Source organism: Crotalus tigris, unplaced genomic scaffold (assembly GCF_016545835.1).
Source record: "Crotalus tigris isolate CLP2741 ecotype Arizona unplaced genomic scaffold, ASM1654583v1 scf7180000017639.5415321, whole genome shotgun sequence".
NCBI classification, from domain to species: Eukaryota; Metazoa; Chordata; class Lepidosauria; order Squamata; family Viperidae; genus Crotalus; species Crotalus tigris.
The window spans coordinates 2,610,668-2,632,994 of NW_024096532.1; the positions used below are offsets into that span (position 1 = coordinate 2,610,668).

The following is a 22,327-nucleotide window of genomic DNA, read 5'->3' on the forward strand; positions in this document are numbered from 1 at the left end:
GGATTACAGGAGGGAAGATGGAAACTTAGAAATAAGGAGAAATTTCCTGACAGTGAGAACAATTAATCAGTGGAACAACTTGCCTTCAGAAGTTGTGGATGCTCCAATACTGGAGGTTTTTAAGAAGAGATTGGATGTCTATTTGCCTGAAATGGTACAGTGTTTCCTGCTTGAGCAGGGGGTTGGACTAGAAGACCTCCAAGGTCCCTCTGTTATTCTGTTAATCGGTCATGGGTTGTCTGTAGAGACCTATTATAGATTCTTATGTTGCTGACTGAATGATGTAGAATGTTATATAAATCAGAAGCCAACTTGTCTCTCTGGGGTTAAATATGACCCCAAAATTGCTTTTGAGCATTCCCCACCCCCAACCATGTATTTCTTTCTCATTGTTTTGACCAGGAAAAGCTTGATCCCCACATAACAATACAATACATAAAATACAAAGATCCCCATCCTCAAGCTCTAAAGCAGATGTCTTCAAAAGTGGCAACTTTATGACTTGTAGACTTTAACTCCCAAAATTCCCCAGCCACCATAGCTTTAAGACTTGCAGACTTCGTGAACTTCAACTCCCAGAATTCCCCAGCCAGCTAGGCTATGGGATTCAACCATGGGAAGTTATACAGGTCAAGTCTTAAAGTTGCCAAGTTTGGAGACCTCTATTCTAGAGGGAAAAAGCTCCCAGCTCTACTTACATAATCTTACCCAAGTTGCAGTATTGCCCCATTCACTATGTCCCTGAGGTCCCTTCAACATGCTTGATCCTCAGCCAACAAAATATTGCCTACCCCCAGCCTGGAAGTTACACAGGCCACGTGTAAGATGGAAGGAAGTTGCGTTATCCACTGGATATCAGTCTTTCCCTTTGGATCTCAGACTCTATGTTTTTTGTTTACAGAGCTGCCCAAAATATGCTTGATAATCAGGAGATCTCTCGGCCTCCTGTGCAGGTTCCTTCTAGGACAAAGATTGTTGCACCAGGGCCAAGAGAAGATGGTAAGAACCTTGAAGACTAAGCCCCACAACCTTTTATGGAGGAGGACATTTGGAGAAGAATCAAAACTCCTTGGTAAAATGTATGCCATCCATCCAGGTGGCCCTTAAGGCCAGTTTCTGGCATTTTCAGTTAAGTGGATACTGCCCTAAAAAAGCTATTGCGGGTTAGAAGAGATTACAGGCTACATCAACCAAGGTTCTTACATAGCATTAAGGAGTTTCCTAGCTTCCTATATTAATTGACTTTAATGGGACTTTCTTCTAGAACAGCTTATGAGATGTCATGTTGCATTTTTATATAACTTACTTTCTGTTTGAGTTGCAGGGAACGATCCAGGAATCCTTCCCATCAAGAGCATTTCAGCCACAAATAGGCCTGTCTAAATCTTTGTCTGGTCCCGTCACAATTTGTCTGGTTCCCCCCCTTTCTTTGACTAAAATAAGCATGGTATACAAGATCCCTCCAAAAAATGTTGGCCTCATTCTTAAGGCTGTTGCCATGGCACTGTTGTACACCCTAGTCATCAGAGACCAAAGACCAGGAAAGTGAGGTTCCTCATATCGCCCATATGGTTGTGGGAGTCACAGAAGAAGACACAGCTGCATAGTCTTTTCCTGCCACTGACAGATTCATCCTCTTTGCATCCCAGTTTATTAGCACTAATGTCCTAAACTGTGTCATTTTCCCTCCTGCTTCCAGCCATGTTGGTAGGAGAATCTGATCTGACCTCCATCCAAATGGAGCAAAATGTGGTGAGTTAAATGGGAAAATTAATTCTTGCTGTTGGTTTTTATATAAATGAGATTTGGAGAAGGGGATAGGAAAGCAGAGATGGTTGTTCACTTAATGACTATGGCATTTGCTTATGACCACAAATTCACTTAATGACCCCTGTAAAAAAGATTGTAAAATTGGGCTAGTCATGTGATTGACATTATGACTGTCATGAGTTATGACCATGATGGGACAGTTCCATTACAGTCATAAGTCAAGGACTCCCTGTAAGAGGTTTAAAAAGTGTGACAATGAAGCTAGCAATCACAGTATGACAATCAACAAGTGACCCTACTCAAAGAGCATCCAAATTCACTTTATTTCCCAAAGACCTTTCAGAAGAGCCATGCTCTCATGTCACTTGTTCCTTGCTCGGTACAAAAAAAATATTTATTTTTCATTCTCTTTATTGCCTGGGTGTCTCTGGCAGGAACTGCTAAACCATGTTTTTGATGATGTGGAAGCCTTTGTGAGAAATCTGCAGAAATCTGCCGAAGCTTTCCGTGTCCTGAATCAATGCAGGCGCTCTGCAAGACGACATCTTCGAGAGCCAGGAGGTGAGAAGATTGGCTGAGAATGCAGAAGGTTGCTAGGGAAACAGGAAATGCTTCTCGAGTCTGTCCCAATCAGAATCTTTCTGTGAGTTCTAATTCCAGAATGATTCTAGAACTTACATATCCCATCAATTAGAGATGCACATTTGATGAGATCAGGAAAAGGTCCTTCTCAATGGTGCCCCCTTCCTTGTGGAACATCTTCCGCTCCCCCCCCCCCGGCGTATGATGGGGCCCGCCATGTTGCTTTTTAAAAAGGCTCTAAAAATGTGGGTTTGTTAGCTGTGTCTGGGATCACTTTAATAAAAGAGATAGCCCAATCAACTTGCTGATTTGATTGTGTTACTGCTGCCATGTATGTGTGTATGATTTTTAAAAAGATTTTTATTATATAGTGCAAAATGTTAGGCCCACCAGAGTCAACTCTGTTGTGAGTTGGATGACGATATAAATTTGTTTAATAAATAAATGAAAACAAATAACTTCATCAGACTCCACAAAATTCCAATATGGTTTGAAACTTTTCCCTTTCACCATGGGCCTCTGCAATGGATCTCCTGACAACTTCAGAAGTGCCTCATTCTTTGTTTTTGCACAAGTCAAATGAGCTTCTTGGCCAAAAGGTTTTTAGAGATACTAGTTCTAAAATACAGATCTGAGGACTACAAATATAATTAGACTATTATATTGGAGAGTTATTTCTGCAACAATATGGTTGAGTTGCTCTGTGTAGATTTTTTAGAACCAAGAGCCTTGATTTTCTCAATCTAAAAAAAAAAAGGATTTGAGTCTTAGGGGTGGGAGTTCACCAGCCCCCAAAATAGATAAAGTTGCAGGGAGATTTTTACTGTTTTTTTTTCTTTACCACAACCATAGAGGGACTCTTAACCATCAGAGCAAAACCTCCATCTCAAGAGGAGTTTGAAGACACTCTGTCCAAGATCAAATATTCCTTCAGCCTTCTGGTGAGTTTTGTGTATAGTTTTTTTTTTTTTTCCTCCCAAGGAAATGGAAGATATCTCCTTGGGTTATGCTTTCAACTAAATTATACTTTTTTTCCCCACCACTTAGGCAAGGCTGAAATCTAACATCACTAACCCTACTTCAGAGGAGCTACTATGTATTCTTTTCAAGCCCTTGAAGATGGTAAGTGTTGAAGAAGAGGAGGAAATGAGGTATTTGGTAGTTGAATTAGTAATAGTGTATTTTTCAATCTTGCATCTCCCAAATTGTGGACTTCAACTCCCAGAATTCTCCAGCCTATATGGACATGACATAGAATTCTAGGAGTAACCAAGATTGGGAAACAAAAGATTTGTAAATATACATGGGCAGTTGGATTGTAAAAGCAGTAGAATGATATGAAATTGTGTTAAGGGACTACACTATTTAAATAGCACATGTGAAATGTGAAGCTGAATTCCATAAGTATAGGAGAGAATTCCTGCACAACAAAAAGCAAGAAGGCTATTACAGTACACTTTCTCTGAATTGCTTGTGTATCTTTTTTTTAATAAAATACTTTGGGCCTCAGTTCCATTAGTTGCAGAATTGTGTAATACGGTATAATCCATGAAAAACTTTATTATGGGATTAGGTTGGACGTACCAATGATTCCTAGATGAGTGTATTAGTAAATTTCTCTGGGAGAAGATCGAGTCTCCAGGGGAACAGATAATCGAGATTCTGATTCTCATTTCCCATTTCAGATTGTGGACGCTTCTGGAGGTGTGGAATTTGCTTCTGAACTGCGCAATCCCATGTTAACTCTAGAGGCCGTGACTTTGATGCGAAGCTGCTTAGGAGAACAGGAAACAGAATTTTGGCATTCTCTGGGTGAAAACTGGACTAAGCCCAGGTAAGGGGACTTGGGTTAGTTTTCCCTTGTTATTATTTTTGCCTTCTTAATTTTTTTCCCTATGGGATGTGGTCTAATCGACTCACTTCCACTTCTTCCTTCTGCAGACTTTTAAATATTGCAACTTCCATGTCCCTTTCTTGATGTTATTGGCTATTTCATTTTGGTGAAATAGCTCCCTCTGAAGTGAAGTGATGTCACAGATGATCTAGACCTTGATCTGTTAATTACTTAACAAATAATTGCAAACTTTAGCATTTGGATTTCAAAATTTTCTCAAAGATGTTGAGAATTAGACCAAATCATTTATGACACAATGTGGTGGGATAATAATAATAATAGTAATAATAATAATAGTAGTAGTAGTAGTAGTAGTAGTAGTAGTAGTAGTAGTAATAATAATAATAATAATAATAATAATAATAATAATAATAATAATAATAAAAAGTTGGAATGGACCTTGGAGGTAATCTAGTCCAACCCCCTGCTCAGGCAGGAAACCCTATACCATTTCGGACAAATGGCTGTCCAGTCTCTTCTTAAAAACTTCCAGTGTTGGAGCATTCACCGCTTTTGGAGGCAGGTTGTTCCACTGGTTAATTGTTCTAACTGTCAGGAAGTTTCTCCTCAGTTCTAGGTTGCTTCTCTCTTTGGTTAGTTTCCATCCGTTGCTTCTTTTCCTGCCTTCAGGTGTTTTGGAGAACAGCTTGACTCCCTCTTCTTTGTGGCAGCCCCTGAGATATTGGAACACTGCTATCATGTCCCGCCTCGTCCTTTTCTTCATTAAATTAGACATACCCAATTCCAGCAACCATTCTTTATATGCTTTAGCCTCCAGTCCCCTGATCATCTTTGTTCTCTGCAATCTTTCTAGAGTCTCAACATCTTTTTTACATCGTGGTGACTAAAACTGGATGTAGTATTCCAAGTGTGGCCTTACCAAGGCATTGTAAAGTGGTATTAACACTTCATGTGAACTTTATTCTATCCCTCTGTTAATGCAGCCTAGCATTGTGTTGGCCTTTTTGGCAGCTGCAGCTTGTTCTAGATTGGTTGACACCTGTTGTCTGGGTAGTTTACTTACCTTGCAGTGATTGAAAATGTCATGACTTTGACTCCTTCCTTCCAATTCATATTGTTCCTATTATTTGCTTTGTCCATCAAGGGTGGATTTCCCCAGGGGCTATGCAGCTCCCTACAACCTAACTTTCTGCAGGGGCTGGGAGCCTCCTGTCCGAGATGCTTTTGGAAAACCTTGGGAAGACCCAGTAGAGATACAACACCGTCATGAAGAACGACGCACCCAGGTCAGTGTTGTGATGAGAAGCACATAGGAGAGCATAAGCTTGAATTCTGAGCAAGAGAACAACTATAAAAGGTCCATCATAGAGCTGAGGCCACAGCTCTGCTTGGAACAGTTGAAGAAGTAGATTATTTTTGCCTACATATATGCTACAGGTTTGGATTGATTTTGTGCCAACAAGATGTATCTTCTCCAGGAAGATCAATTTCCAACTTGGTCCTTCAAGTCTTCTAATAGCACACCCATTGCCACTGTAGCTGAGCCCATCCACATTGGTGCTGGTCATCCTCTCCTTGTCTTTCCCTTTCCCAGCTTTATAGACTTTGGTGTATCCATTTTGCTGAATTTCAAACAAAAGGTCATTGTTGTACATTTTGATCTTTTCAAGCAGCTCATTTCTTTAGTAGCAAATGCCTGAAGTAATGCTGCAATGGATCTGTTGCTTTTGCTTGTGGAATCTTTTTTTTTCAGAAAGCGACTTCTATTTTATTTGCACCATTGAATGACTTTGGAGGTTTAAAACTGGTCCAAGGACTTCCACAGATTGTAGCATATTTACAGTATTACATTTGTGGTTGTCCAAGTGGCCTCCTTGCCTCAGTTCTGCTGCTTTCTATTGGAGGACATATTCACACAATAAAGTGTCCATCTCAGGATCAGAAGAACAAAGAAATCCAGCAGGAAAATAGTGTTTTCCAGGATGAAACGGAACTAAAACTTCTATGTTGCAAGGAGGAAAAACCCAAAGGAAGCTGGCCAATTGCAGGGCTCCAGTTTGGAGGACTATCCCACCCCTTCTGGCATATTATGTTTTGGCTGCTGGAGAAAACTAAGCCTAAGCAGCCCCCATAAGCCCTTCCTGGTCCATAGTCTAACGTGTATATTATTTCCCTATTTATTTAAATTTATAAGTTTGCCGAACTCCATGATGACTCTTGGCTTATAACAATAAAAACAGTACAAACACTATATAACAAAGAGCACCTCCGCCCTGCATATCCCCCTACATTAAAAGTCCAGCCCAACAGACATTATCCTTGGGGGAAAAGGTATGATTTCATGATCTTTCAAATGAGGACAGAGTAGGAATTCTAGGATGTCCAGAGGGAAGCTATTCCAGAGGCAAGTGATGTGATAGAGGAGGTCCACTTCCTGAATTCCATCACATAATATTGTTTAATTGGGAGGTCTCGGAACATCCCAAATTAACTTTCCCTACTTATTATATGTTTAATCGTAGACCCATCCAACTGGATGAGGCCAAAGGTTCTCGTAGCCAGCCTGTGCTTTCTCGGTGGCCAATCATATGCTTCTAGGAAGCATGTATATTTGCTAGATTGCTCATTTTTCCAGAACAGGGATAGGCTATAGAAAAATATCAATATGCATTTGTTTGAGGTATAGGGTCTCCTGCTTGAGCTTTTTTATGTGCCGAAGCTATGCAGAAATAAAAGGATTCTTTAAGGTAAATAAGCCTCAAAGTTCTTTGAAAAGCTGCTTCTTTTTGGAACCATGACAGTTGGACTAGAAGATCACCAAGGTCCCTTCCAACTCTGTTATTCTGTTCTGTTCATTCCCACATATCACCACAGAGTGCTTGAGGAAGTAGCTTTGTAACTATGTCCCTCATGCTAACAATTTGTCCCTCACCCTAACAATTTTATGAACAGAAAAGTCCTCCAATTTTGAAACAGTAACTACAGAACATTCTTAAAAATTAGCTGTTTTTCTAGCCCAAACAAGTGGAGGTTCTAGTTCACTTAAAAACTAGTTCCAATTAATTCAGTATTATTCCTGTCCATGAACTGGAGGGAGAATTTGAGAAAGAGTCACTTGAGATGGACCTAAACTAACTTTACTGTTTCTCTATCCCTCTTTCTTTCTCTGTGTTGCAGCAATCGGCACCCACAATTGCAGCCAATGGGTAAGATATTGTTGAACATTTTGAGAATGGATTGATTATTTGAGGAAAATAAACAGGGAGTTTGGAAGAGAGGATTAGCATTTAGAATGTAAAAAAAGTTTAAAAGGAAGGTTGGGAAAGACAAGGATTTTATGATTAGGGTGGAAAGGGTCATTTCTAATTCCTGGTGCATGAAATCTTTTAAAGAGGAAGTAAAAAAACTGAATATTTGGAACATGCAGAATGCATGCAGTGTTGGAGAGCATAGACCTTTCCACTTTATTGGATGAAGAAGTCCCCAGTTCTGGCTTCCTCAGTCATGGTAATCACCCCCAGTATAATCACCATTGTAGCATTAACAAAACTCAATGTGAACAGAGGAACTTGATGATTACAGTCCCTCCCCCGATCCTACTGGGAAGAGAAACTTCAAAGAGAAATGAAGGGTTGGTGCTGTGGTGATGATGGAGAGATTAACATCTTAGGAGGGTTAGATGTGCAAGGATTTGTCATGGACCCTTTAGAGCAGGGATCTCCAACCTTGGCAACTTTAAGACTGGTGGACTTCTTCCCAGAATTCATCAGTCAGCTTTGCTTTAGAGGATGGTAATCAGACTGGATAAATTTAGGAGGTTTTCTGAGATTGAAAATTGTGAGTCGTTTATTAAATGCTTAGGTCAATTCTACATTGCTTTTTTTCCCCTCTTTTCTTTCTTCTTTTTCTAAAAATCTATTTTTTCTATTTTTCTCTATCTATCTGTCTATCTTTGCTCTGGGAATAGCTGGGTCCGGTGGTAAAACCAAGGATAGGAGCTAGCTAGGGAAGTGGTGGTCATAGGGCACTAGGAAGCTTAGCTTAGGGCAGGTGATGGTGTGTTGCAATTAATAATTGCAGGTTCTTACCAGGGTGAGGGGTGCTTTTGGTGATCAGCAACCATTGGATGTTGAGCAAGGACTTCAAATTGTTGTCCTTAATCTGAACTTACAAGTACTGATGGCCAGGAATCCAATTGGCCTACCATGCCTTAAAAGAATGAGAGCCTCTGAACACAGAATTTGAAAAGTGACATAAAATTCCCCATCATGTCTTTTGTATTTCAGTCCTATTTAAATTCTCTGTCCTCTTTTTAAGAAATATATTAATTATCTATTTATGATTGGATAGTAAGAAATAACTGAGAAGTAATTAGAATGGAGATTTCTGGTATAACGTCCAGAACTTGTAAGTTTTTTCTCTCGTGGTTCTCTAAATTCATTTATCCCAAAATCTCTGGAGTCTTGATTCTTGCCCAGATCAAAAAGAACCAAAATATTGGCATGTCAATCTTCACTCAACTTATTGACATGTAATCTGTTCTGAAGTGCTCTGAATTGGGCTATGCTGACAAAAAAAAAGTTTGTATTCCAACTGCTATTTTAACTATCTTTCAAACAATCCTAAGAATTACATCATGATTAGGTTATCAAGGGTTAGTTGTCTAGGGAAACAAGATTAACTATTAAAATTAATTTTTAAAGTTTGTAGCATAGATAAGCACATAATGAGCTAAGAATATATAAACTAACAAAAGATGCACCAACTATAGAGGCCTTGAATTAAACTAGATAAGAATCCAATGGAATTTCCTTCCTACTCTTTATATGCACATATTCATATATATTCTGATTAATGTATTCATACACGTACATATGCAGATATGAGGAAGCACCTAATAATCAGTTCATAATGTAGCAGGGAGGAAGGAAAATCTCTCATAGCTCTCAAAATAAATTAAAATCAAATGACTGTTTTGTAGTGGTATTCGAAATTCTGAATTTAACCAGCACTGCTTGAATGCAAAGATAAAACTAGACTTAAAGTCTCAATGTATCACTGAAATAATCCTTGTAGGTAATTTCTCCCTCTTTTTTTTGCTTAGAATGGAGAGGATTATGGTTTTTTAAAACCTGAGAAATGAGCTAAAACACATCCATGCTAAATATAAACTAGTTTAAGGCCAATGTCATGGGTTTCCCAAAAGATAACTGGGAAACATAACATCACAGATTTGGAGAAAATGTTTAGGTAAATTCTGGGCCACATAACATGTTTGCCATGTGGGAGAACTTTGGGATTATGCCATGGAGTAAAGGAAGAGGAAGCAGCTAGTAAAAATGAACTGCTATAAGAAGGCAGAATGCTTGCTTCTCCTTATAACAGCTCCTTTTTATTGCCATGCTCAACTGCCAGGGAAAATGAACAGCTTAAAAGGAGAGAGAACCATAGAAGAATGGAAAGACAATTAACAATTTCTCCTCTGTTAGAAGCATGTGCATGTATGTGCGTGCATGCACACATACACAAGCATGAGTATTTTCCCGTCCTTTTCTCTGCGTCATGGTAGAGAAAGCATCATTCTCCATAAGCAATGTTGTTATATGTTGGGAATAGACCTCTCTCAGAAACTAAGTAACAGATACCTGATATCTTCAAATATGATATAAAAGGATCGTGTAGGGTTCATACTAGTGCCCAACTCCCAGTATATTTACAGTATAATTTGTCCACTCTTTTTCAAACCATGAAAGTGATCATGAAGACAAAGCCAGTTTAGTCTAGTGGTGAAGGCACCAGACTAAAAGCAGAAGACTGTGAGTTCTAGTCATGCCTTAGGCACAAAAGCTGGCTGGGTGCCTAAGGCCAGTTACTCTCTCTCTCAACTCAACTTACCTCACACGTTTTTGTGAACAGAATAGGAGGGGGAAGCAGTATTAGGTATGTTCACAACCTTTAGTTATAAAAATAATAAAGGCAGAGTATAATAAAACTTCTTGCAAAGCTTTTCATGATATTTCTGCACTAGGTTTCATACTGCAAAACCTAATCGAATTCAGTTTCTAGAATGTTCCCAGCATGTGCTTTACAGTCTAAAAATAACAAAAAACAAAGAGGAGTGCCTATGTGGAGATTAGAAAGGGTGAGCCCAGTTATGCAACTGTAGACTATAAGTTTCACCTAATAAACATTGCAGGATTTCCAGTTCTTTTGCAAAGAACATAAAATGAGATAAGGATAAAGAGTTCTTTTAAGCCAATACCCTAATTATGTAATATTGTTTGGTTCAACTCTTATGGAAGTGAGGCCCACTTGACTCCCTCACTGTTGGTGAGGATCACTTTACAACTGTCACATCTTAGACTCCATTATGAAGGCTACCTGTACCTAGGGGTTTCCCCTCCATTTTCTCCCACAACAGCAATCCTAGGAAGAAGGTTTGGCTGAGGGAGAATTATTGGCAGAAAAGTAAAGTAGAACCTGGGTCTTCTCACGCCAAGTTCTACTACTTTACCACGCCCTCATGCTGTCTGTGATGATGCACATCGCCTTCCCAATAGTTCTCCTGAAAATGTCCCCTTTCTCCCTTGTGTTAATATGAACATGACTGTGGTTAAAAGCAGACTCTGATATTGGGCAAGCTACAAACTAATTCTTTTGCGGTCAGAGTAAGTTCCTAACGTACAGGAGCAGAGAACAAAAGAACAAAGCAATAGCACAAGGAGCAGCTCAAAAGAACTTAGGGAACCCTTCATGCCTTGGGGACTTGGCAGGGAATCAAGGAACAAAAGACCAAGCCCAGCCCTTTCCCTGGATAGAAAAAGAAAGGAAGGAGACTTGGGTCTCCCAAGAAGTCCAGGAGAATAAAGTAGAGCCCAGATTATCTTAAAAGAAAACAGAGTCAGTTCAAGCAAAACAAGAAAGGAAGTGAACAAGAATTCTTTTCTTCTCTGCTGACCTCTGATTTGAATGAGACTCTGATGCACAGTGGTAAAGCAATTAGGGGAACTCAGCTCTAAAAGCAGGAAGAAGATTGGAGGAGAGACAGAGACAGATGAGACTCTTCCAGAAGGCAAGAAGCCAGAGTCAGGGACCAGGTACTTTGGGCACGGAAGGGAAACGTAACAGGATGAAAACAAGAGGACAGCAGTTTAAAGAAAGATGGCGCCCAGAAGAGAACCAAGAGGGGGACACTGGGCAGCCAGTGAAGGTAGGACTGGAGCGGGGTGGGAATTGGAGTGTCTCCTTTTCTTTTTCTTCTTGAATTCCTATCCTTCTCAGAACCAGTTTGCAAGATGGGTGTCCCAGCCAGTCCAGCTCTGATCCTCATAAAATCTAGCTGGAAGAAGGATTGCAGATACTGTACTGTAGATGGTTCAGGGTGTCTTTTCTGGTAGGAAATGCCACCTATTACCCCTCCAAAAAAAGGGGGGGGCAACTGGTGTAAGCTAATATCTCATTTTGCCCTTTCCTGGTCATTATCCATTCCTTCCTTCTATATCACGTTTTTTTGTTCTGTAATTGGGTAATCTTTGTGAATATGAGAGTGACCAGAGTGGGTCACGTTGCTATTGTGATTAATGCTAATTAATGATAACGCCTAGCCATCTTGCAATCTTCTCTCCTACCATTTTTTATCGGCAGGATGCATGAAAATTGGGATAATAGAAATACACTTGCATTGCCCCCTAAACCCAGCGTATATTAAATAAAACCTGCATAAAACAAGCGATGTCTAGAGTTGAAATAAATGTAGTTAATCAGTCTGTTTAAAATTAGCCAGATGAATTAAGTTGAAATGCATTTGCATGGTGATGCCCAAGTCCAGTATCAATTCTACTTTAAGATATTGAAGGAAGTGCTGGATATTTACATTCAGTTCAATAAACAGGACTAAACACTATTAACTCTGCATTTGGGAGTTACTCTTTCATTCTCTATCATACTTACACATCTAAATTAAGATGACATGAAGCAAATAATATTTCACAATCCATTTACTAACTCTCAACTATTAACTAGATTAATCTTTACTTATTAACATTTAAAACGTTTTGTAGCTTAATTAGTTGATGACCCAAGAGTTGTCAATCATCCCACTGACCAAACTTCTTTTGCTCACTTCTGTATCTCATCCTTGTCTTTGCTCTGATGCAAACTAAACTCTATTGAAATTTTCAGGACTTCTGGGACTTTAATTAGAAGTTTCCTTCTTTTGGGTTTTCTTTCATGGATTGGCTTTGTTACCTGTCAAGAGAGAAATTGCTTAACTTTTTATTACTAGTTTTCACTCTTTGTAGTTTTCTTGTTCAACAGCATGGTTTTTAAAATTTAATTTAATTATTTTTTAAAAAAGATGCACTGTTTTAATTATGCTGACAGTTGTAGAAGTACAGAAAACTTAATGTGGACCCAGCAATTGTTGTAGTCAATTATATGATGAAATTTGCATATATTTGCAAGTAAAGAAGATGTCAGGGGTATACACAAGGGAAAGTGTTAAAAAATCAAGATGGTTGCTACAGGCTTCAAGTAGTCCTCGACTTACAACAATTCATTTAGTGACCATTCAAAGTTACAACGACATTGAAAAAAGTGACTTATGACCGTTTTTCACAGTGAGGACCTCTGCAGAATCCCTGTGATCACGTGATCAAAATGCTTGGCAACGGCTTCATATATATGACTATTGCTGTGTCCCAAGGTCATGTGATCACCTTTTTTGACCTTTCGACAAAGGTCAATGGGGAAGCTAGATTCACTTAACAACGGGTTACTAACATCAACTGCAGCGATTTGCTTACAGCAGTGGCAAGAAAGGTCATAAAACGGGGCAAAAATCACTTAACAAATGTCTCCCTTAACAACAGAAATTTTGGGCTCAATTGTGGTCATAAGTCGAGGATTACCTGTATGTGATCAAAGCCTGAACCATAATGTACATAAAAAAGAGGGGGTTTTGATCACATAGTGTGGCCGCCATTTTGTCTTTTCCAGACTTCAGTAGGTTCTAAAGAAGAAAGCATGTGCTTTTTTACGTTGCAAGAGCAGCATCTTAGTAATTCCCCCATCTTTTTCTGTTGAGCGTTCATATTTTTATGAAGATGGGCTGTATCACCTGCAGATTTAGACAAAAAAAAATTGTGTGTTTAATTAGAAGCAGTTTTTTTAAAAAAATAAATAAATAAAAACTAAGTGAATGAATAACTTGTGTGGCTGTAGAATAAACTATCAGTGTTTCTCAACCTTGACAATTTTAAGGCATGTGGACTTCAATTCCCAGAATTCCACAGCCAGCATTGCTGGCTATGGAATTCTGGGAGTTGAAGTCCACATGCCTTAAAATTGTCAAGGTTGAGAAACACTGAACTAAATGAAAGCCACATCTCTGTATAAAGGTCTAGAACAGAATGTTTCCATAAAAGTGAAAGTGAAAGGAATGGAAGATGAGATAGACATAACCTTGGGAGTGGTCATCTCTAAAGCTTTCAATAAAACTTGATGATCCCCCAGCTGCATCTAAATCTCTGTTTTTACTGGTTACTGATCAGGAACAGTGGATAACGGATAGAAAATTCGCAGAAGAGCCCAAGGGTTTCTGATACTCAGAAAATACAAAATGGAAAAAAATAAAGTTTTCTGGGTCTAAATTGGATGGCTAGCATGGAGGAAAAGCTGGAAAGAGACCCTAATAGGATATGCATATACCGTGGTGCCTTGGTACTCAACTGTTTTGAAACTCAGCAAATTTAGTACTCAACAAATTTGTCCTGGTACTTATTATTTGTTTGGTACTCAATGCACAAGCTAGAACTTATCAATGTCGACTGCCTTATGACTCACTACATTATTCCTTATGGAAAAAAATTGTTTGTTACTCATCATGTCTCCTGAAACCAATTAATGATGAGCACCAAGGTACTACGTTAACTGAAGGATGAGCTCAGCTAAAATTCTTGACTTGTAATAAGAGGCAACCTTGTTCCTTAATCCTAAATCAACTCGCTACCTTCATTGGTCTCCAGTCAGTAGATCTTGGAGATCTGTAAAAACACAGTGAATTCCTTAGATGTAAAGTCTGATCTACACGGATCATAGGTATTCTTGCATTAAACCCAGTGTATCTTCCTTCTCACTCACAGATGCAAACATCTAGAGAAATCAGTGATCTGCACCCATAGCTTCACAGCCAGAAACAGCAATGAACTGTCAGTGCTTCAAGGAGACATATTAGAGGTGAATTTATGACCCAGGGTATCAACCATGCCAAAAAAGGGCAGTGGAAACCTTAATATAAAGAAGATAATTGCATTTGGGAATCCCAAAATTTGGAAACACACCATTGTTTGCCAATTTGAAATTGGCTGGATGATTTTGGGTCAGTCACTCTCAGTTCAACTCCCCCCACATTGTTGCTGTGGTGGAGAAAATTGTAAGAGGAAGAGTATTATGCATGTCCACCATCTTGAGTTATTCATAAGTTATTTATAAATATGTAAACGTGTTATGTATGTGTACACTTTTGAGAGCAAGCCACAAAAATTCATTTTTAATGTATGCCACTCTGCCAACAGTAAAAAAATGACAATAAAGGTTATCTATCTACCTACCTACCTATCTATCTATCTATCTATCTATCTATCTATCTATTTATCTGTCATCTATCATCTATCTATCCATCTATCCATCCATCTATCTTTAGCGTATGGCATGAAATACATGGATAGCACTAGTAAAGATATATAGAAAAAAACAAATAATATGATACATGTAACATGAAGACGTATAGTGAATTTTGTAAGCTATAAGGAATTCAAGAAATTATATATTCAGTTACAAATATATATTTTATTTTAAGATACATTGGTTATATAAAACACATTTTGTTTGTTGTTAGGTTCTTGATGATAGTAGAAAGTGGTGGAAAGTCAAGAACTGTTATGATCAAGTTGGTTACGTCCCTTATAATATTCTTGCTCCAGTGCTGAATGGAGATAATTCCAGTATCCAGAATGACAAGGAAATGCTTCTAATTCATGAAATCACCCCTGTAACAACGAAGGTGAGTTAGAATACATGAAATAGGGCTTTGTTTATTTGTTTCTGTTTTTTTTTAACATTCTATATCCTATGGGATTTAAAATTAAAAACCAATATTTTAAAAACGGCAAAGAAAACAAATGTCTATGGAGATTCTCTGTCATCCAGGTCATGGTTGTCCCAAAGATGCTTTTTCAAGAGGCAACTGGACTTTCTTGTTTTCCTTTGAAGATGTTTCACTTCTCATCCAAGGAGCTTCTTCAGCTCTGACTGGATGATGGGGCTGAATTCTTCAGTCAGAGCTGAAGAAACTTCTTGGATGAGAAGTGAAATGTCTTCAAAGAAAAACTAAGAAAGTCCAGTTGCCTCTTGAAAAAGCATCTTTGAGGCAAAGAAAACCCTTGAACCAGCAAAGCAATCAATCTAAACATAAATACAATGAAATGTATTTATTAATTTGATATACCGGTATTTATATGGCCACCCATCTCACAGATCAGGGCTCTGGACGGCATATGACACAAAAAGCGATTGGGTAGAATAGCTTTAATCTTCTCTAGGTATGTTAAGTTATAACTTGATGATCCACACCTGACACAGCTAGTCCTCAGCTTAGGACTAGAATTGCCATTTCTTTGTGAAGTGATTGTTAAGTGAATTACACCTAATTTTAAAAACTTTTTTTGGCCCCAATTAACGGAATCACTGAAGTTGTTAAGTGAACCAGTCACGAGATTATTAAACAAATCAGGCTTCCCCCATTGGTTTTGCTTGTCAGGAGCCAGCTGGGAAGGTCACAAATGATCACAGGGTCATGGGATACTGTAATGGTCATAAATACTTGCTGGTTACCAAATGCCTGAATGTTGATCACATGCTACAAAGAACATCAGGCAGGTTTCACTGGTAAGGTGGTACAAGATGATGAATATCAGGCAGGAGAAGCAGAATGGAGAATGGAGAGGAAGATAAGGCTAGTGAAAAGGATTCCTGCATGTGGCAATGTGGTTTTGCAAATCCCACCTGTATCCCTGAGTATGAAATGCTGAGGACGTGAAATGGAATATGCTTAGGGATGTCCTGGGAGAATCTATTGGTGATTATTAGAAACCAAATACTGGACTAGATGGATCTTTGGGGTGATCCAACATTGCAGCACAGAGGTCAGAGAGACTTGATAAAGCCTGGTGAGATTTAGGGAAAACAATCAAAGCTTTCCCTCTTTGAGCTCTAGAAAATGCTGAAATATCAAAAATGGAAGAATATGAAATCAGAACTGCATTCCACATTCCAAGTTCTAAAATGGGAAACCAATTGTCATGGCTCCATTGGATCCTGGTTTGGAGGAGAAGGAGGAGTTGGAACCAAGACCATTTAATGGGGATGGCATAGTCCCCTCAGAACGAGTGACAAGTCCAGGGGCTGAGTACGAAGCAGTCTCAGGGCCATTGGGCAGTAGAGGGAGTCAGCCAACTGGATGGAGAGCTGCTTGCAGGAGAGGATCAGCTGCAGAGGGCCAGTGGAGATGACAAGCTCCAGACCACTTCTGATGAGGAACAGCTGCCTCTCTCCCCGCCCAATCCACGGGCATGGAGAGCGGAGCAGAGGGAGGCACAAAAGAGGTCAGTGAGGTTGCTCGCAAGAAAGCAGCCCCACTCCTCCTCACAAGGAACTGGGGATGATTTAACCAGACACTGGAGGAAGATGCGTTTATCAGGAACACCTGTTTGTTTTGATGCACACCTTCCTGGCTTTCATGGATCTTGGCTCATGTGTGTTGGCTCCAAACTGACTTCGGATTCTTGGACCATGCTTTGGTTCTTGGAACCCTGGACTTTTGTTGCAGACTTGGTACTTATGGGTGTTGTGATTTACCTCTTGGGCTCATGGGTTGGCTAGGATTTAATTTGTGGAACCAGGGAATTCAGACAGAGAGAAAACTGAGAGCTGAGGTGGAGCTACACTGGCACCACTGGTGGGTCATTTGGTGCTGTGTTAAATGTGTAATAAATGGACTCTACTTAACCTCTTCCTTGCCAGCATAAGTTGGGTCAGAACATCAACAAACAAAACTAGCCAAATGAATTGGGATTTTACATATTAAAACTCAGATACTTTAGAGGACTAATTGCTTGTAGATAATTAATGTAGCCTTGTCACCACAATTTCTTGTAACATCTCTCCCAATCAGAAATAGACTTCTACCATTCGTTGTTCTTCTTTTCTTTCTCCACATAGATAATACCACCTCAGCCACCAGCAATGACCACAAGTCTACAGTCCAATGGTGTAAAATTGGCCAGCGCAAAGGAGCCTAACGAGAACCAGAATAAGAAAGGTGAGACCTCTCTTTCATTTGGAACTGAAGAGCCAGCAAACAAGCAATTCTTCTTTTTGTTTTGCCTGAGCACATGGTCCACATTATCTGTGAGAAATCTCGGGTTGACCTCTGACCTAGTAAGAGCACAGAACTGGAATTATGTTAGATGGAGTTGATTTGTCTCCTAAAATATCCTTTGGACAATCTGAACTCTGAGTCTAGGGCAGTGAGGGAGACCTTGTGTCCTTCAGAAGTTGCTGAATTACATTCCAATCATCTCCCTCACCAATGTTCATGGTTGACTAGAACTATTGGACAGCTCAGTAGCATTTAGAAACCACATGTTCCCCATCCTTGCTCTAAAACCAGTGGTGCGAGACGACATTCCAGGGAGTACAACAACTTGGGTTTAGAAGTTTCAAAAATATAGTGTATATGCATAATTCATTGCCGTTATTTCAAACTTTTGTAAGGGATGAGAGAATATATCAGAAGCATTCTAGGGGTACAAGGTATAGAAAAGATTGGGAACCGCTGCTCTAGAAGAAAGCAACATGATCTATATATTTTCAAACAACTAAACTAGCTTCTTAATGGTTTCCTAAAATGGTGGATCATGTAATATTGGAAGGAAGGTATAAAAATAGTCTTTTTGCAGAGCGAACCTGCTCCTGTGACCTACCAAAATTTGAGACTTTATCCCAAATCCTGATGTCCTTTCTACAGCACTTAGTACCCTACCCTCATAACTGAAGAACTACTTGCTCTGAGAATAACTTCATTTTCTTTTTACTTCCTGGCTACTTCTTTCAACTAAAGAAATTATTTCAATTAAACCATTTGCTGGTTTGCTTTCCCAAATCTACTCCCTGTTAATGATACAGCAAAGAACATTACCTAAAGCTCTGGCATGTGGTCCCTGAAAACAATGGGCCTGGTTTTCCAAATCCTTGGTACAACCTGTTGTAGATAATCCAATCTTCTAAATGTCTGGGCTTCAACATTCAGAATTCTCAGAAGTTATCATGATGCTGGCTGATGATATGAGGTGTTAACCATTGGATGCCCAGATCTAGGAAGACTGCAGCTATGGTCTCATACTACTAGTAAATACAGGTAGTCCTTGACTTACGATCGCAACTGATCCTAAAAATTTATGTTGCTGAATGAGACATTTGTTAAGTGAGTTTTGCCCCATTTTCTTGCCACAGTTTTACATGAACCATTGCAATTGTTAAGTTAGCAATACAGTTGTTAAGGTGAATCTGGTTTCTGCATTGACTTTGCTTGTCAGAAAGTCACAAAAGCTAATCACGTGACCCTGGGACACTGCAACCATCACAGATACAAACCGGTTGCCAAGCGTTTGAATTTTGACCACGTGACTAAGGGGATGCTGCAACAGTCCTAAGTGTGAAAAATGGTCATAAGTCACCTTTTTCAGTGCTGTTGTAACTGTCATAAGTCGAGGACTACTTATACCCTTGTCCACATTATCTGAAGCACTGGAGCAATCAAATCCATAATTTAATCCTGCAAAAATTCTGTAGAACCTACAGCATTTTAGTTTACTGCAGGATACTGTAGATGGGATAGGACTCCCACCTAAAGTATGGGCTACAAATGGAGATGTGCAAAATTGGGCAGTCCGTCCTTCCTCTCTCCCCCCCCCCCACCATCCTACCAACACAGGAATGGCTCATCCATTTTCAGAAGTGAATGTTTTGGAACAGTAAGTGATATATTTTCTTCTGGATATGATCTGCCCCAAAGTACATAAACTCTGAACTACCTGTATTTCCACATCTGGAAAAAAAAAAAAGTTCTTGGAAGAAAACACATAGTTCTTGCACTTACCTAGATATAAAGGACAAATCCTTTCTTTCTCCAGTGATTCATTTCCAATGAATCCTTGAGTGATATCTCTTTCTGCTCTGGTAGAACACTTCAGCGTGGTCAACGAGGAGCTTGTCTTCAGGCTGGCCAACGGGACAAGTGGCTATGGCAAAACTCTTCATATCCCACGTACTCTGGATACTGATGTCCCTTTAGACTACAATTCAAATTCTGATCAAGTCCGGACCTGGTTGGAGGCCAAAGGGTTCAATCCATTGTGAGTTGGTCTCTGTTTATCTTTGAGAAAATATGTGGGTTGATAATGAAATACACTTAGATTGGCTATTTCTCTCTTTAAATCGTATTAGATTCTAGATCAGAGATGCTATGCGTATCAACAATCTTCCTAGTTGACAAATGCGTAATAATTTAGAGCAGGGATAGGCTACCTTGGCTCTTTTATGACTGGTGGACTTCAACTCCCAGAATTCCTGAGCCACCCATGCTGAGGGGAAAGAGAGAAGTTTCCAAGCTGAGCCATGCTGGCTCAGGAGTTCTGGGAGTTGAAGTCCACGAGTCATAAAAGAGCCAAAGTTGCCTACCCCTGATTTAGAGCCGTGGTTCTTAACCTGGGCGATATTGCCCCCCAGGGGACGATTTCATTTTTCAGGGGGGCGATGGAATGAAAAGGGGTGACGGGGGGCGATGGAATGAAAAGGGGCGACGTGGGGGCGAAGGAACGAAAAGGGGGCGATATGGGGGCGATGGAGCAAGAAGTTTTGGGGACATTTTTGAGCCTGCCCCTGCAGCTCCAAGCCTCCTCCGCCATTTGGAGAGAGAGATAGAGAGAGAGAGGCACTTGTGCCTCTCTCTCTCTCTCTCTCTCTCTGATGCGGATTTGCCCCCTCACAGGGCATCTGGTTGGCCCTGCGCACGGGTGCCCCACCTCCTGGGACAAGCGCAGCCAGGAAGTCCATTTCCCTGGCTGGCCCCGTACCAAGTGCACATGGCTGGGGAACCACGCAGGGGATCCCCAGGATCCCCGCTGGGAGCAGCCCACCAGAGCCTCAGCCTAGCGGGCCAGCCTTCCTGCAAGCCGCGGCCCTGAGGGAGAGCTGACCCTGTGATCCCCAGCCATGGGACTGTTGGCCCAGCTGGCCGGGAAGGTGCGCCAGAGTCCTGGCTGCTTTGAGAGGTGAGTAGAAGATGGGGAGAGAAAGGGAGGGGGAGGCATTTTCCAACCAGACCCGCGGGAGCGCCTCCTCCTGGGGTCCGGCGCCGGCTTCCTTGCGCTCCTCTTCCTCCCCTTCTTCCTCCTGTTGTCCCACGGGCGGCAGTCCTGGCTGGGGTGGTGGCCGGAGGGGGCATCGCTCCCTGGGTGATGCTGATGGGTCGCGGATGGCCGGGAGCGTCATGTGTTGCGGAGCAGCCTCAGCTCCTCCAGCAGCTGATGGGGGTGTTCTGCAGATGCCTTGCGAGTTAAGCCCAGGGATGCTGGCGGCACGAGGGGAGGCTTGGCGATGCAGCCAACGGGCGGGGCATTCTGCAGATGCCCCGTGGTCCCGACTTGAGCTCAGGGACGCCAGTGGCACGTGGGACAGCCTGCCAACGTGACCGTGAGCTGAGACGTCCCTGCAGGCCTGGCAGGCAGCAAAGCTGGGTGCCTCCAGCAGCAACAGGGTCTTCTGCTGCCTCCTGCCCCCCCTCCCCACCCCTTCGGTGCCCTCTGCCTTTCATTTTCTCTCTCTCTCTCTCTCTCTCTCTCTCTTTCTCCTCACCTGGAGAAAAAAGGGGGAGGGAGAGGAAAGAGAGAGGGAGAGGGGAAAGAGAAAAAGAGAGAAAGAGAGGAAAGAGAGAGAGGAAACACAAGTGCCTCTCTCTCCCCCTCTCCTCATCTGAAGAAAGAAGGGGGGAGGGAGGGAGGGAGAGGAAAGAGAGAAAGGGAGAGGGAGAGGGGAAAGAGAAAGAGAGGACAGAGAGAGGAAGCGCAAGTGCCTCTATCTCTCCCCCCTCTCTCTCTCCTCACCTGGAGAAAGGGGGAAGGGGGAGGGAGAGAGAGGAAAGAGAGAAAGAGAGAGGGAGAGGGGAAAGAGAAAAAGAGAGAGAAAGAGAGGAAAGAGAGAGAGGAAGCGCGCAAGTGCCTCTCTCTCCCCCCTCTCCTCATCTGAAGAAAGAAGGGGGAGGGAGGGAGGGAGAGGAAAGAGAGAAAGGGAGAGGGAGAGGGGAAAGAGAAAGAGAGGAAAGAGAGAGGAAGCGCAAGTGCCTCTCTCTCCCCCCTCTCTCTCTCCTCACCTGGAGAAAGAAGGGGGAGGGAGGGAGAGGAAAGAGAGAGGGAGAGGGGAAAGAGAAAAAGAGAGAGAAAGAGAGGAAAGAAAGAAGAAGCGCAAGTGTCTCTCTCTTCCCCCTCTCTCCTCACCTGGAGAAAGAAGGGGGAGGGAGGGAGAGGAAAGAGAGAAAGGGAGGAGAAAGAGAAAGAGAGGAAAGAGAGAGATGAAGCGCAAGTGCCTCTCTCTCCCCCCCTCTCTCTCCTCACCTGGAGAAAGAAGGTGGGAGGGAGGGAGAGGAAAGAGAGAAAGAGAGAGGAAGAAGGGAAAGAGAAAGAGAGAGAAAGAGAGAAAGAGAGAAAGAGAGAGGAAGTGCAAGTGCCTCTCTCTCTCCCCTCTCTCTCTCCTCACCTGGAGAAAGAAGGTGGGAGGGAGGGAGATGAAAGAGAGAAAGAGAGAGGGAGAGGGGAAAGAGAAAGAGAGAGAAAGAGAGAAAGAGAGAGGAAGCACAAGTGCCTCTCTCTCTCCCCCTCTCTCTCTCCTCACCTGGAGAAAGAAGGGGGGAGGGAGGGAGAGGAAAGAGAGAAAGAGAGAGGGAGAGGGGAAAGAGAAAAAGAGAGAGAAAGAGAGGAAGTGCCTCTCTCTCCCCCCTCTCTCTCC

At 41.4% G+C, this 22,327-nt stretch overlaps 1 protein-coding gene across 1 annotated transcript in view; it reads left to right on the forward strand.

Annotated features, from left to right (window-relative positions):
* Positions 1-22,327, forward strand: part of EPS8L1 (EPS8 like 1) — a 49,209-nt gene that overhangs the window by 20,452 nt on the left and 6,430 nt on the right. The window contains exons 8-19 of the mRNA XM_039335142.1: positions 902-999; positions 1,700-1,752; positions 2,205-2,331; positions 3,205-3,293; positions 3,400-3,474; positions 4,038-4,186; positions 5,352-5,493; positions 7,385-7,413; positions 14,350-14,443; positions 15,105-15,269; positions 17,486-17,585; positions 19,509-19,680. Coding sequence (XP_039191076.1) covers positions 902-999; positions 1,700-1,752; positions 2,205-2,331; positions 3,205-3,293; positions 3,400-3,474; positions 4,038-4,186; positions 5,352-5,493; positions 7,385-7,413; positions 14,350-14,443; positions 15,105-15,269; positions 17,486-17,585; positions 19,509-19,680 — 1,293 coding nt within the window. The remainder of the gene's footprint in view (positions 1-901; positions 1,000-1,699; positions 1,753-2,204; positions 2,332-3,204; positions 3,294-3,399; positions 3,475-4,037; positions 4,187-5,351; positions 5,494-7,384; positions 7,414-14,349; positions 14,444-15,104; positions 15,270-17,485; positions 17,586-19,508; positions 19,681-22,327) is intronic.